At 32.4% G+C, this 16,626-nt stretch overlaps 1 protein-coding gene across 1 annotated transcript; it reads left to right on the forward strand.

Annotated features, from left to right (window-relative positions):
- The first annotated feature begins 1,916 nt into the window (after nt 1-1,916).
- Nucleotides 1,917-4,948, forward strand: LOC134716826 (adiponectin-like). Its single transcript, XM_063579837.1, has 3 exons — nt 1,917-2,028; nt 3,928-3,987; nt 4,539-4,948. Exons 1-3 carry the CDS (start codon nt 1,926-1,928, stop codon nt 4,946-4,948), a joined length of 573 nt encoding a protein of 190 aa, XP_063435907.1. The 5' UTR covers nt 1,917-1,925.
- Nucleotides 4,949-16,626: the final 11,678 nt, after the last annotated feature.

Consider the following 16,626-nt stretch of genomic DNA (forward strand, 5'->3'; position numbering starts at 1 on the left):
GATCGGATGTTTGTGACCTATTGTAAGAAATTTTCGTTAATGTTTTTGTGGATTGATTTCCTGGCAATTGTTCGCATCAACAATATCTGAGTAGTAAACCAATTGGTTGTTGACTTCAAAATGCTTGAAACTTTTACCAAAGGCCCCAACATGAAAATGTGAAACAATTCAATTGAGAAAATTAACGTCATATGTATATATAATAACCGTAAGGGAAATAACTCCTTTGACTTAGTTTAAACATATTTATTTATAGTGGATTGGGAAACAAGTTTTGCAACTTATATTAATCCCTTTCTACTTTGCGGGTGCGAGTGCTGCCTTGTAGCGGCATTAGCCTACTCTTTTTCTAAATCTACAAGGGTGTCTTTAACGTGCAAGAGATGTGGCTCTCTCTTAACACGGGTCAGCCATTTATCGTCCCTTTCCGACGGACTATCATCGTTTCCTCAAGACCATACTCGCAGATGGTGTCAAGGGAGAGCCGAAAATTGAGTTCCTGAAATTTCCATCCCAAACGGGAATCGAACCAGGAACCTTTGTGTTAGTAGTCACTTATATAAGTCATATAACTTATATAAGGAATAGTTCCCCAAGGGTGGCTGGGGAATATAAATATGGTCACTACAGGTCTTCTTCCGAATGTCAGTAAAACCCATAACAAAGTGGGGCGTTCGTTTGGCTGTGCGGAATGTACAAGTACGATGTCACGATTAATTTCTCTATTCAATATAACTTCCTTTTCTAGTGGCAGTCCAATTTTCCTCGACTTTCTATCCGAACCTCGAATACAGGACCTACCTATTGTATGTAGAGATAATTTGACCTCGTCCTGTATATGCATAAATATTTGCCACTGGACATAGAGCAACCAAAAATCAATCAATGCGAGAATAATACTGGCGATTAAAAATCAAATAGCGTTCCAATTGCTGATCTCATTTTATTACAAGGTGCGTCATTGCTGAAGTGAGTTAACCAACCCCATCTTTCTGCTTCCTGATATATGGATGAATTATCATGCATTTATATTTCGTGTTTTGCATTCGTAAAAAAAATAATTCTAAGAAAAAGTCTGAAGTTTTTAGACATTCTAACAAGATAAAACCAGCATTTAGAAACAAAAGTTCAGCTTTTCCAACATCTGTCATTTCTAAACTTTATAAATTTTAATGTAACGATGCAGATTAGAATATCAGCTTTCAAAAAGGAAGTTAGGTTCTTCAATATTTTTGTTTACATAAAGATGGGACCGATATGACTGATAGGAATAGCTCGGATGCAATTGCACGATGATTGAAGACAGCGAAGGGATTGCCATGAATTTTACTATAATCAAGTCAACCATGTATTATGATTTTCGAAAGGACTTCCATGGACTCGTTCACAGCTCGCATTCGGGTTCTTTTTTGAAAACTGAACATTTATTTCTGGTAAATTTATAAAAAAAAATAATTAAAAAAATGATCTAGCACAACATTTGGTGAAATTGTCAACTGAAATACGGAATTATAGATACTGATCTTTGTTCATAGATCCCCCACTGATACATTTTTTTTTAATTGTCCCTGTGTATTTCTCCCCCTTTTTATTACAAGTATGATTTAGTTCTCCTTGATTTTCTTTTGTGCTGGATAATCTTTTGTTTTTGTCCTAAAACTCCATAATTGGTAGGGGTTCCAAATCGCACCCGACGGAATGAAATGTAAGGTATCTTAAATTGGATTGCCATATGGAACTCTTACCCAAAACAAATTCTACTGATTTGCACAAAAAAATTGGAGTGTTACAAATGTATGGAAATAATATCTATTACATTATCGAATTTCTTTATCAAATAGGTTAACACGCAATATGGTAATTATGCAGTTATATGGTTGTTTTTTCAGTCGTTTTACACTAATGGTCCAGTTGATTGTCAAACAATGCGCATCATGAAAGCTGTTTGTTTTGTCGTTGTTGTGATGGTTATGAGTTGCTATGGATATAAAACGAATTCTCATAAGGGATCTTATACACTAAAACTTGGTATGTTATTTTGTTCATTGAAATTTAGTTAATTTAAAACCAACAAAATAATAAAATGTGCAAAAAAAAATATTCAAGCTTGTACCTGACTATGTGATGTTCGTTGCGTTTTTTTATCTCTGTTTATTAATTTGAAGAGTCCAGTGTTGGTTGTTGGTGTGGTCTGCTTTTTATCGGATAGTTTTAGTATACCTGTTATATATAAATGTTGCTGATAAAATGAACTTAAAGTTCTGTAAGCATATTCTAGGCTTAAATAATAAAAGTACAAATGTTGCTGTACAATCAGAATTAGGTAGATTTCCTATATATTTTAATATTGTTATATCTATGATAAGCTATCTGCATAGATTACATCATTGTAACTCAAATTTATTGAAAGAAGCGTTTTTATGTAACAAAGATATGCATGAAAATAACACTATGACATGGTATTCCTCTGTTAAATTTATTTTACAAAAGCTTGAATTGAAAGAAACATATTGTATTGATTATTCAATTAATAGATTAAAACAACTTATTATGAAAAAGTTAAAGACATTATTTTTAAAAGCATGGTTCAATGATAAAGATAATGTTAATGGAAAGCTAGATACATATTTTTCTCATAAAAGTAATTTCCAAATGGAAAAATATCTTGATATTCAAAGTTTTCAATCAAGACAAATTTTATGTAAATTTCGCATAAGTGCTCACCAATTAAGAGTAGAAAAAGAGCGACATAAGAACAAACCTATAGAAAGGTCACAGAGGACTTGTAATTTTTGTTCTCATAATGATATTGAAGATGAGTTTCATTTTTTAATTAACTGTCCATTGTATAATCAATGTAGAGAATCACTGTTTGCACAAGCTCATGAACACTGTCAAAATTTCAATAACTTGGACTGCAAATCAAAATTTTTATGGTTAATGACCACTGAAGATCAACATATACTGAAAAAGTTATGCATTTTTCTTATCCAGAGTTTTCAATTGAGATCCACAAATTCTGTTAATGGCTAAATCTCTTTTAGTTTATCTATATATATATATTTTAAATTCAAAAATTGAATTTAAGTGCACATTTCTCTATGTGTATGCATATTTCTTCTATTAATATGTAAATGCTTATAAACAAACTGCAGTAAAACTCTAAGGTGCTTATCATATTCCTGCAATTGTCAAGAAATATAATTATATACATAAATATCTAGTAATTGGTTGCTGTGTGTACATGGGAGAAAAATACCCTTATATCTAATCAGTTGGGGCTGCATATCATTTGTATGCAACTCAAAACACCATATCTGTTTAAAGGGGAATAATCCTTACAGAAATTGATTGATTGTCTCCCATATTACTTTCTATTCCATGTGCATGCAATAACTGTTCAGAGTTCTATTGTCATGTATTTCATTTTATTATTTCATTGTTATAACAAATCATTGTAATCATTGTATGAAATTTAAAACCCGCAAGGGTCCATAATTGGATTAATAAAGTATTCTTATTCTTATTCTTATTCTTATATAAAAACACACCATTAATAATCAAAAATATCTCAGCATTAACAAGTACCCCCGCCCTATCGTATGTCGTAATACTTTACGCTCGTGTATGTTCGCACAACAAAAAATGAGAGGCATATCAGTCTAGACACATTGTGTCTCCTTTTGTGGTTTATTCGATTCCTCAAGAGTGTTTGTTTGTTACCCTGATTAGTCTCTCACTTTATCAATTGATTGACGAGATTTGAACATCGGTAAACAACTGTCGCCTTAAGTTTTCAGATTCTAGATAAACTTTTAACATAATTATCATGAATATATGAATTCGTGCAATTATACTTGCATTGCTACACTGCATTTAAAAAAAGAAGGTTTTTATATTCATTCATTTGATTTTTTTTTCAAATAGAAAACGCCAATTATGGAGAAATTCGTAGTATGTTCATGAAGATAAAAGGAACAGGGCAAGGTACATGTAGTTAATATGTATTATTAATTGTATCTAGAAATTCATATTTACATAAAAATGAAGGCTGCAAACTAACAGCATCCTGCAATCAAGTTCATTTTCAACAGATTTTATCGTATTTTATAAAATTACAGGCACAACATATGATATTTAAAACAGTTGACATGGATAAACCCGTCTTGTCCAGGCTGTAAATACAGTTATGGAAGAATAAAGGCAATTTGAAATTTATGATAACATTATCTGATTCACCGTTACATCCGATGTGCATAATGTATGTGCAACGTAGAAATATAAATTAGATTAGTTATTCCATTCTTAGTACAGTGAAGTTACATGAATATTTGAGTGAAGTAAACACACACACACACACACACAAACACACACACGCACACACACACATTCTATTATAATTTATTTGAAAATACATTCGAATTTGTTCTGTTCGAAATATTTAGTCGTTGATTAATTTAATCTACAACAATTTATCTCTTACTAATAAAATGCAAAATATATTACTTTGATTTCTATAATTATCTTTTCCGGTATAGGTATGGAAGAACACCAGGAAAATTTTTCAGCTTTTGCGGCTTCTTTAACTGATCCAAAAACCCTGGGAGCTGGCCAAATTGTCAAATTTAACAAAGTTTGGACAAATATCAATAACGACTACCATCCAAGTACTGGTGTATATACGGCTCCAATAACAGGCGTGTACCAGTTTGCCTGCTCCGTAATGACACCATATAGTAAAACTCTTCGTGTCTTCCTATGGAAAAATAACACAGAGACAGTAGCCATTTATCCTGGAGATTCTGGTCATAATATGGGAACTCTTAATATGATATTAGAACTTAAGAAAGGCGACAAAGTATACATCAAGCAAGGGAGAGGAGAGAAGCACATCTACAGCCAATCTTCAAGCAACTTTAGTATGTTTTCTGGTTATCTCATTCGATGAAATAAATGTGAAGAAATAAAAATAAGATGTAGAACAAAATGTGTTTTTTTTCTTCTGTTACATGTCGAATCATGACCAGGCATCTTATTTTCATTGCTTACATAGAGAATAATACATGGCAAAATCCGTATCATATGTCGTATCATCCCGAGACATCAATATCAGCCCAAGGGCCTATGTCCAAGAAAAAAATTTCCACAAAATAGGTCAATTTTTTTCTTTTAAGCACAAAAAAACAACAAAAAACTGACTTCAAGTAAAAAAAAAAAAAAAAAAAAAAAAAAAGGTATGCGATACGGGTTTTACCATGCGATACGGGTTTTACCATGCGATACGGGTTTTACCATGCGATACGGGTTTAGCCATGCGATACGGGGTTAAGCCATACAGGGTATGTGATTCAGACTGGAAAAACGAACCTTTATTAGATATACAAAATAGCTGTATTTTGTACTAAATATATGATAAAATCATTTATCATTTCAAAGTAATTTTCATATTATCTTAGAAATATTTAAAACTCGCAATTGAAGTCATTTTGATCTGTTAACGACGTTTTAGCTGTGGATATTCTTGTTCAACCCTCTTTTGACTCATACTAATTGCTAGACGCACGTGCGTATTTCATACACTACAACGCTGCAGCGTTTACAAGTGCTTCGTTGGGTCAATGCCACTGCTGGTGGAGATTTATTTCCCCGAGGGTATCACTAGCCAAGTAGTCAGCACTTTTGTGCTGACATGAATTATCATTGATATGGTTATACAATGTATTTCTAAATTTACTGTCACAAAATTTTGAAATTTTGAAATACTAAGGCTTATCTACCTCAGGCATATAATACTTTAGCTGTATTTGGCAAAACTTTTAGGAGTTTTGGTCCTCAATGCTCTTCAACTTCGTACTTTATTTGGTCTTTTTGACTTTGTTGGAATCGAGCGTTACTGATGAGTCTTTTGTAGACGAAACGCGCGCCTGGCGTATATACAAAATTTAGTCCTGGTATATATGATGAGTTTATTTGGTCATCGACTACTGAAATATTTTCAGTGTATACTTAAGCTATGAACGAGTTCAGGTATAACGTTATAAGGACCGATATTGCACTCAATGAAATGTTTCTTAAAAAAAAGTGCTTTTGCAAAAATCACACTTCGCGAAATAAATATTTTAACCTATACAATGTCAACAAATATTTGTGCATTAAATCGAAAAAATAAACGATGCTTTTTCTTTTGCTTATGGTTTAGAAATCTAACAGTGTTGTAGAATGAACGGTATCAGATTTTTTTGACCAAATATGTGTTTTAGGCATACGTGAAGCCACAATATGGAATCGATCCCAATCTTTGTCATGGTTTCCTCAACTGGTCATGCACTTGTTATTGTGTCTTGTGATTGTCCTCGCCTCTTTTGCAATATAAGTAACTAAAGATTTAGTTCTCGACGATTTTCTTTTGTGGTGGATAATCCTTTGTTTTTTTTTGTCTTGAAACAAACTAATTGGTAAGGATTCATATGGCACCCTACGAAATGAAATGTGAGGTACCTTAGAGTGGAAGTGCCATATGGAACTCTTAAACGATAGCTATCTATTTTGACTTTCACAAAAGTGGTTTTGTTTTTCCATATTCTTAAACGGCAACGTAACACGCTCTATGAAAATAGCATACTTAACATCATCGAATTTCATTATTTATAAGTATACATTGTAACATGCAATATGATTATTAGGCAGTTATATGTTTATTTTCGAAGTTTTGCATTGTAAGTGTAGGATTTAGATATGTTATAGATTTTTTTTAATCAATGCACTTCATTAATGCTGTTTGTTTTGTCGTATTTGTAATGGTTATAAGTTGCAATGGTAATAAGAAGAAATCTGGATATTATACACTAAAACTTAATTTGTTATCTTGTTTATTAAAAGCTATATAATTAAAAAAAAAAATATAAAAATTATTATCACCAAAACATGTAAGAAATATAAAAAAAAACATATTCGACTTTTACAACATATGGTGAAAATATGCACCAGATGAAGGTTGTGCTGACATAAAAGCTTTGTTGAATCCATCATATTTTGAGCTTGTACCTGACTAAGTGATGTTCGTTGGTGTTTTTTTTTTATTTCTCTTTGTTCGTTTATTCTTTTTAATAATTACAAAAAAAATATTCTATTTGCACAATATTTCATTATTAAATTTAAAATTTAACGTGTGGTATGATCGCAAATAAGATTCATCAGAGACTCAATGACACACATGTAAGCAACTATAGGTCAGCGTGCAGCATTTGATATTTAGCTGATCTTGAATTGAAACGATATTCTCGGGCTTGTATATCCAATCAAGATTTACTTGAGAGAGGGATGCTGTTTGCAGGGAAGCTAAGAAACTAATAGTTCCAAATAGTGAAGTTGAAATCATCATTTTAAAAATATAGCGGACGCCACGATTTGGTGACCGTTATGGAACATACGTTTCACAGATGATATCGGATATGTTCTCTATGTCATAACTACAACCCTTTCCCTTGTCAAGATTAAGACCTTACGAATTAGACTGTTAATCAGCTTTGTAATAGCATGAGCAATACGACGGATGCCACATGTGGAGCAGGTTATGCTTACCCTTAACACAGAAACCACGCCCCGCTGGTAATTTTAATGTGAAAAAATCCGATTACGACCGGTTTTCTGCCCGTTTTTTTTTTTATCTTAAAGACCGATGGATTTTTTACTGAGGAATACAGAATGTCTTGTGGCCCATTGTTATCCAACAAGAGAGCAAATTCTTAATCGATATGAAATAAAATTATGTAACACCTTTTAAGCACACATGTACTGTAGTCAACAAATATTTTCAGTATTCTTATGTGATGAATTATAATTGTCTTTTCATTTTCGAAGGCAATAGTGAAATACTTTCATTCTAGTTGAGACCTAAGATGCAAGTGGATAGCCAGGATAAATTTTACAATACGGTGAGGAAAAAAATCCCTCTGCAAATAATTTTATCTTACCTCCTATACATTTCTAGGAATGTGATTGGTTAAACGCGCCCCCGTGGAGACCGTGTATACTTGATATTAGGTTAGTAGGGAGGCGGGGCTTATCTCATACACCGTACGTAGTGGAGTTACGTCCCTTTATATTCCAAATAAGGTAGTAGGGAGGCGGGGCTTAGTTCATACACGGTTCGTAGTGGTGTTACGTCCCTTTATAAAAACAAAACGGTACTGAGAAAAAACTCGTAAAGATTTCAACAGACGAAGAAATTGATAATTAAAGATTGAAACAAATTCATATAACTCATTTAACCCTCACAAGTTGTTATTGTTGGTATCTGTTTTTGTATGATCAATGGCAGTAGTTTCTTAATGCTAACAGTATTGAGGACTTGCTCATTTTGATAGGTCTAAATTTCACACGTTAAGATAGTCGGGAAGATAAATTCGTTACATACAATGTAGTGTGCTAGTGACCTAATACGGTATATATGGGGTCAGTAAATTCCATATGGGGATTCGAGCTTCGCTCTCACCCCATATGGATTTTACTGACCCCAAATATACCGTATTGTGTTTGAGGTTTAATAATGAAGTATTGTCTATTGTTTATGGGACAATCAGAGGTTTAAAATTTAGAATAATGTAAAAAAAAAAAAAAAATTGGGGAAAAAAAATAAAGAGTAGTAATTTATAGAGAAACTTCGCAAAAAAAAAAAAAATGATATTATGTTCATTCTGTATAAAAATGCTCAAATTCATACGTAGAAAGTAAAGTTTTATTCCGCTAGATAAGCGATCACCATCGAATTTAAATTTAGAGTATCAATTCTCTGCGTTCGGCCATTTTGTCTTCTTTCCCGACTCATAACAACAATATGTCTATAAACCACAAAGGAACAAAACTACAGTAACCGATGTAGTCGTAATTGCGTGTCGATATCTTGTCAATCGTACGGTTGTTTATTCCGACTAACTTACTTGATACGGAGAATATTCTTATTTTTTTTAAATGACCATGGTCTGTTGATTTTAAACTGTAGATATTGGAATTAGGTAAAAAGTCAAAGTTGAAATCATATATAAGTGTTTCGTGAAAATTGTTTTCGAAAATCTAATTTGTTCATAATTCTTTAAAGTAATAAACTTTCTTCAAATAAATTCTGATCTTCCCTCATCTGATCACCAGCATGGCTAAAGGTATTACTTCCAAAGGTATTGTGAGGGGTGTGAGGTGACACGTCCAGGTATTAACAAGATTTCCTGTCGGGCTTGCAAGTTCATGCATCGTTTCACTTCTGCAGGTATTAAAGCAGTGTACACGGCCGATAACTTATACATCACATCACAATCACGTCTCAGTCATTACAGCTGAACTGACGTGCTGGGCCAGCTCTCCTTTACCCGCTATCTTTGATGTGGGTTTACGGTTAGATATCAACGACTTACTACTTAAGATGACAGAAACCAATCCATGCCGTACAGATAGACGTAGTAGTTGGCGTACCAGCGTTAACATGCACTCCAAAACAATTGTTTCATGGGGAGTGTTATGCCGATTAACGTCCGAGGGCTGTATCCTAGGCTGTTGGGTGATACGACCTTCATTTCACTGCCTCACGGCTTTGGTCCTGATAATGCTTCCTGTCATCTTTTAAACAACGTCCGAGATCATCTACCAGTACTCCAACACCGAGGCTAGCGGGCTGCCAAGCTGACCAAACTGGCCCTGAAAGCAGCCGTTAGTGAAGAAGTAACACCAAATTAGTAAACAAACAAAATCAACTCAACAAAACCAAGATGGCGGCCTCCATTCGGCGTCCTTTGCTACCCGTTCCTGACCCACGGCACAAAATATTCAAACGCTCACCAATCGCCTTCGGGCACCGAGCCGACCGTGCGAGGGCCGAAAAGCCAGTCAAGGTCGTTAAACACTTCCATATATATATATAACTTATAACTTTCCATTTTGAACTATCAGATGTATAATTAACAACTCTGTCTTACTTGTCACTACTAATCTCATACCCTTGTTTATAAATTACATTTCAGGTGTAAAGAATATTTTTCATAAAAATATAAATAATACCCAAAAAATAAGATTTGATGAAATTAAAATCTATTTAAATATTTTTTCCAAGGGTGAATTTGGGAAAATGTAAAATAATATACTCATTGTCAAAAGTGAATGACAGATTGGAACATACCAGAAATATTGATTTAAAAATTGTACGCACTTGTCGACAATTTGTTTATACGACTGGGTAGTTACGGAACTATAGCGCAATTTAAAATATATACATGTATAATACATTGAACATAAGAAAAAAACATAATTATATTTTGAATAAATTGGGGTAAACATTTTGTTAATAGACTAGTCCACGTTTGCCAACAGTAGGTAATCATCGAATGTCGATAGACCAGAAGAAAAAGAAGAAGAAGAAGAAGAAGAGAACCAATTTGATTTAAATACAGCTTGATGTATAACTTGCTTTTGTTCATCGAAGTTGTGGACATAGTAAAATCACAGATTTATTTTTCAATACGATTGTTCTCGAACAAAGGAAGGAATTCGTCATCACAATTTTTATATATGCCACTGGACGAACACTAATTATCCACAAGGGATGTGAATATTTTGCTGGGAAACTATTGAGTATCAAAGTTTCAAATTAATTTCGGGATTTATTTTCTTTCTTGGTATTCAATAACAGAAAAGAGAATAAATTACTTGTCCGCTAAATAGGGGTATTCTTGTCAGACAAAAGACTTTAAAAGTCTTTTAGTTATATTTAAAAAATAGGGAAATATGACATTAAATTGGTTCTGTCTTTTTTTAAAACATCGTTAAAAAGTTGTGTGTCAAAGGTGAACGCCACAAAAACCCTGTTATACTAGTACGAGACGGTATAGTATGTATACATTCCTTCTCAATAATATGGTTGCATTGGTAATCTTTTCATACAAATTGACAACTCATTGTCCGATATGCATGTACTATTTGCCACATGTCGCCCATAGTTCTTTCTACCATCATCATTTTATTCTTTGATATTGCTGTAAACATCGATGGTTCAAACCCAAACAAAATGGGAGTTATGTACCTTCAGAGCTTCTCCGTGTTATACACTTGTAAAACTTAATATATAGACGAAATTTCTGTATTGAAATGAATCTACATCTCACAAACAGGATTTTTAAATATCGATTTTAAGTAATCAGGACAAAAAGTCACAATTCATTTTTTCTGAATACTTTCTATAAATAAGAAACACTTATTTCTACAAAAATATTTTTGTATTTACTTGAACTATTGTATATAAACCAACTTTGTAGACAAAATGTATCCAAAAAATATCAAAGATGATCAAATAATTGTAAAAAAAACAAAATGCCAACGTGGCTTTGCACTTAAATTGCTTCATGGTGCCAAGAAATATACCCTTTGCATGATTCAATTTAAATAAATCCTCATTTTTCAAGTATAATGACACATTTCCTAAACTTAAATATAGATATTTGTATAAAAAAGCAAATATTTCAAGATATTTCTCTTATGTATTCAAATAATTGTCAACAAACTTTTGTGACTTTTTGTCCTACCAAATTTGTGACTTTATGTCCTGTGACTTTTTGTCCTGTGACTTTCTGTCCGTTTACATCACAAACCAATATAAACGTATAGCAAGATATAACCATGAAGGAATTTAGTTTTTGTCAGACGCAAGAACTCATCACTATCATAAACGTTTACGTATATATGCATGCAGTTTTAAATATCAAGAACAAGCGGTCGATGCCAATAGTCCATTTTCTAACAGTTCAGAGTTAGACATGTCACTTGTCCATTCTTGGATGCCTTCATATTCCCCGTCCAGTGATGGGAACTATTTCTGGTTGTGTTGACTATAAATGCTTGTAAGGTAATTCTGTCGTTTATCTGTACAAGTGGTTGCATTTCCTCTCCTTTCCCAACAAACAAACTAACGAAACGCTACTAGCCTGCTTTCTCTGGAGCTCATCCCCAATGGCGCTTATACGTCAGGAAACTTACTTGTATACTAATAATAATTGTTTCAAGAACAACAATGCAGGGACAAACTATTCTAAATTCGTTAATATCAGTTATGCATAACTAAAATATAAGTTGTAGTACAACTACTGTATTGCTTATTTGGATTAATGACGGCTATCATGTTCAACATTGCACAAATATTATCATAGAATTTAAAAAAAAATGTACAAAAATCCTCAAAAAAAATAATGCTTTAGCTTAGATAATTGGTATTTATTTTTTTCAAAAAAAGATCGTGTAAATAATTGTCAAATGAATTAAATTATGTGAGAATGAAATGTTAAAAAGAAACTAAAAACAATCCTGCATGTTGTATGTTGTATTATTTTCAATTAAAAACTTCAAAATTGCGATAGTTTTATGAGCATTTTAAACACAGCCAGATTTGAATAAAAGTAAAGAAATTCCGGTAAAGTCAATGATATCAAACAGATGTGCAATGGTATATCAAATTGGGTAATATTGCATTTAATTTTTATTAAAGATTAAAACTACCTTTTTTTACCACATATTTGAATCTTTACGCCAATTGCCGCTAAGAAAGTAATCAAAAATTGTTTCTTTTTACTTTATACACTTTCGAAATTACGAATCTGAATTTCATTTTCAATTAATTTACACAATTTAATTATTGTATCTTTATTCTCATCGTGTATTAAATTTAAGTATATTAAATATCAGCATACTCTTTTATTTCTTATCCTTTCTGTTTATCCTTTCCAAATAACAACCTTCATACATGTGTACGCTTAAACTCACACCTGCGGCTAAATAGCTACAAGGTAAACGAATTGACATCAAGCCGAGAAACATACAGTGACCTTTACAAAATAATATACACACTCTGCTCACACATTAGTTGCATTGACTGAATGATTAACAATAACGGTAAATAGAACTGAAATATTTTCAGTTCAATATCAGTAAAAATGTTCAATAAATATTTTATGAAAAAAATCTCAACAATAATTAATGAAAATTATTCGAAAACAATTACTAGAGATAATTTTTTATGAGTTTAATTCAATCAATTCATAACGGTATATGCATATTCATTTTCGTTCATTCTTATATTGTGGTTAATAACTACGACCATTCGTCAGCTGTGTGCTTTTAATAACGTATATTGTCGATAAGCTATAAGAGTTAAACAGATTATATGTTTTCCCAGAATGCAACAAATCGGGCTAAAACGTCACGACCCACTCGATAATTCAACCAAAAAAGTTACAAATACTTGATTTTCTCCGTTATTAGAAGGAATACAAATTTAAAACTTTGCAAATGTGTTTTTTATGTTAAGATGAACATAAGTAGATGATAAGTAAAAAATCGCGGAATTTCCCTAAGGTAGATTTATCTCACAGTGAAATGGTATGAACTATATATATATAGTTACATAGCTGCCACAACAATCTGTTCTAGAAGATTTAGATATTGCATTACTGCTACAAAAATGTAGTTTTTGTAGTTATACAATTTTTATTTATAGTTGATGTAATAGAATAGACTTTTAAAGAAGTATCTTTAAACTCTACACGTGTAAAGAAATTTAGAAAAAAATACGTTAGTTCTTCTGACATAGTTTTAATTGCACCTTTGTTTTTTTTTTTTATAATCATAATCTTTAAAAAAAAAAAAAAAAAAAAAAAAAAAAAAAAGCCTATAACTCATGCAAGCAGTCTCGACAGGAGACAGTTTTTGCCATTCTAGGTAAGTACAGTTTCGTGAAAAATTCTCTGTGTATTTTACAACCAAATATTTTGGTCTCAAAACGTGAAATACAATATTGATCAATATTCCAGTTATCCCACTAATATGATGCTGCCACTAATTGAAAGGCAGGGAGGGGACTAATAGTATATCTTTGGCTAGTAAGAACGGAGGTCTATTTATGGCGAACTTGATGAAGGCTATTTCAGAAACATGCCAAATGACACCATAGCTGCAATTATTTGTGATTGTCATGACCTACACGGCAGGAATCAGATTGAGCACTCAGTCTGTAACAGAAATCCTTTACGCTTCCAGAGCACTTTAGGTCAGTGGGTCTCTTTCAACTTTTGACCACAGCATGTTTTCGTCTTTATTTGTTTATTTGTCATCATAGTGTCTTTATAAATTTTTTTTTAAGTTTTAAGGTTAACTTGCATTTTAGTGGTGTTCGATTGATTGTGACTTCTTTACCGTCCAGTAATCCAACAGAAGAATTAGCTATTTTAAATGCATAGAACGGCTACAAACAGAGATTTCAACATTGCTATTTTTATTAGACAACAATAAATTATAGGCATACAAAAATAAACTCAAAATATGATATCAAGTAATAATAATATAAAAAAGCATAACAAATTATGTTCTGGTTCTAAATTAAATATAGTTCAAAAAACTGTTTTCAATATAAGACCATGTTATGAGTGCCAACGAGACAACTCTGCATCCAAGTCAAAATTTGTAAAAGTAACCCATTATCGGTTAAAGTACGGCCTTTAACATGGAGCCTTGTCTCACACCGAACACCAATCTACAAATGGCAAAATTGTGTCATTTTTTTATTTGGCTCTTTCCAAAATATGGATTTGATTATAAAACTTCTCTGTAATAGAGATTATATGATTTTTTCACTTGCCCTCCATTGCAGTAACAATGATTTGTTATAAAAGCAAAGCATGCCTTTCAAATTTGCGTTGTCCCAGATTAGACAAGCGTTGGATTTGGCATTCTTATATGTAGCTATAGATAAACGGAACAAATTCCTGATTGGTTAAAAAAAATCAAGATAATCCTAAATGTATGATTTGTAAAACTCATCTAAAAATTCAAATACTTGTGAATGACCGCATTGCAGTGATGACGTAATGCCAATGTATTTACATTAACCTGAACAAATATGTGACGTAATCCACATAAAACCTGAATAGAAAAAAAATAAAATCAATAAATTACTTATACCATAGCTGTGTAAAGGGCAGCTTTATAACACATGTTAATGAAACTACAACAAACAATTGCACGTATCATCTGTGAAAATGTCATGAAAAAATAAATCTAATATATTTGTCCACCATAAACTGTAAATATCGGATGGAATCTTTAAATATTAAGTAATTTCTGCCAAGTTTGTGAGTTCTGTCTCCTTGTCTGTATTCAGTTTTCATCACATTTCGTTCTGGAATTCTTAAAAGTTCGTCATCATTAATTTCTATTTTTAGTATACAAAGAATGTCTCTAGCTTTACTGACGATACTACACAAATTGGCCCCATCGTTTCCATTCGGAATTATCTGATCGTCCCATAACATTGCTTCCACGAAAACTAAAACGGTCGAAAGTTTTTCATAGTCGTCAATAGCTTCAACGGTGTCCTATAAATAATCAACACATAAGTTAACATTTAAATTCATAAAGTATGCAGCCAGCCTGTTTGCTAAGTATATTCAGTTTCATTTCTTGTGTTGTACTGTTATACCACTGTCCCAGGTAAGGGTGAGGGTTTGGATCCCGCTAACATGTTTAACCCCGCCAAATTATTTAAGTATGTGCCTGTCCCAAGTCAGTAGCCTGTAATTCAGTGGTTGTCGTTTGTTTTATGTGTTACATATGTGTTTTTCTCGTTTGAATTGTTTTACATTGTCTTATCTGTCTTATAGGGGCCTTTTATAGCTGACCATGCAGTATGGGTTTTGCTCATTGTTGAAGGCCGTACGGTGACCTATAGTTGTTAATGTCTGTGTCATTTTGGTCTCTTGTGGACAGTTGTCTCATTGGCAATCATACCACATCTTTTTTATATTAGCATGTGCTTTATAGAAAATGATTCAATATTAATATGCAATGGAGTTGTAAGTATAAAACACGTTGCCAAGTCATAAGTACAAAAAAGTGTCTATCGAAGGTCTGCTCTAGGATGTATGTTTTTGTGTAGGTTTTCACTAACTAATTCTTTTAATATAAGTGTATGGTGTGAACATTCCAGTTATACAAATCACTTTCACATTTGTTTTCCTCCCTGTTTCTTATTTGCGTAAGACCTTGTAATGCTGAAACATCGCTTACAACTTACATTTAGATTAAATGGCCATACTGCAAGTTTTGCATTATCAGCAATTGGGAAACCTTCCAAATGAAAGAAGTCGGTATCTAAATTCCAACAGCGTTGAATATACCTCCTTATGGTAGGATGTTCTATCTGAAAGACAATTAAGATAATTCAATGATTTACAATTACAGGTACGACCTATTTAGTTTAAACAATATCTCATTTTCAAAAAGTGCACGAAATATAATTATACAAATATAAATACAGGGATTCGGAAACAAGAAAAACTTATATAAATCCGCCTCCCTTGACAAAAATTAGGAACATAGTGCAAGAAACTCGTATAATATAATTTTCGATTCTTATTTAACATGTTTATTCTGTGGTTTGCCCGTTACTCATATAACCTTCTTGGAGTAAACGTCAATACAAATCTTAAAGGGCCCAATCTTGGTCCGCTTGGCGTTCATCAAAGTTATATCCAAGATTATTAAATTTGGGATAGGTTATTTTATTGAGTTATATTTACTTGGGTGAGATACATGCTTGCA

Source organism: Mytilus trossulus, chromosome 4 (assembly GCF_036588685.1).
Source record: "Mytilus trossulus isolate FHL-02 chromosome 4, PNRI_Mtr1.1.1.hap1, whole genome shotgun sequence".
Lineage (NCBI taxonomy): Eukaryota > Metazoa > Mollusca > Bivalvia > Mytilida > Mytilidae > Mytilus > Mytilus trossulus.

Coding starts and splice junctions, on each gene's coding strand:
- LOC134716826 (XM_063579837.1), top strand. CDS start 1,926: ATGCGCATCATGAAAGCTGTTTGTTTTGTCGTTGTTGTGATGGTTATG. Junction 2,029..3,927: donor ATCTTATACACTAAAACTTG/GTATGTTATTTT, acceptor TTTTTCAAATAG/AAAACGCCAATTATGGAGAA. Junction 3,988..4,538: donor GATAAAAGGAACAGGGCAAG/GTACATGTAGTT, acceptor TTTCCGGTATAG/GTATGGAAGAACACCAGGAA.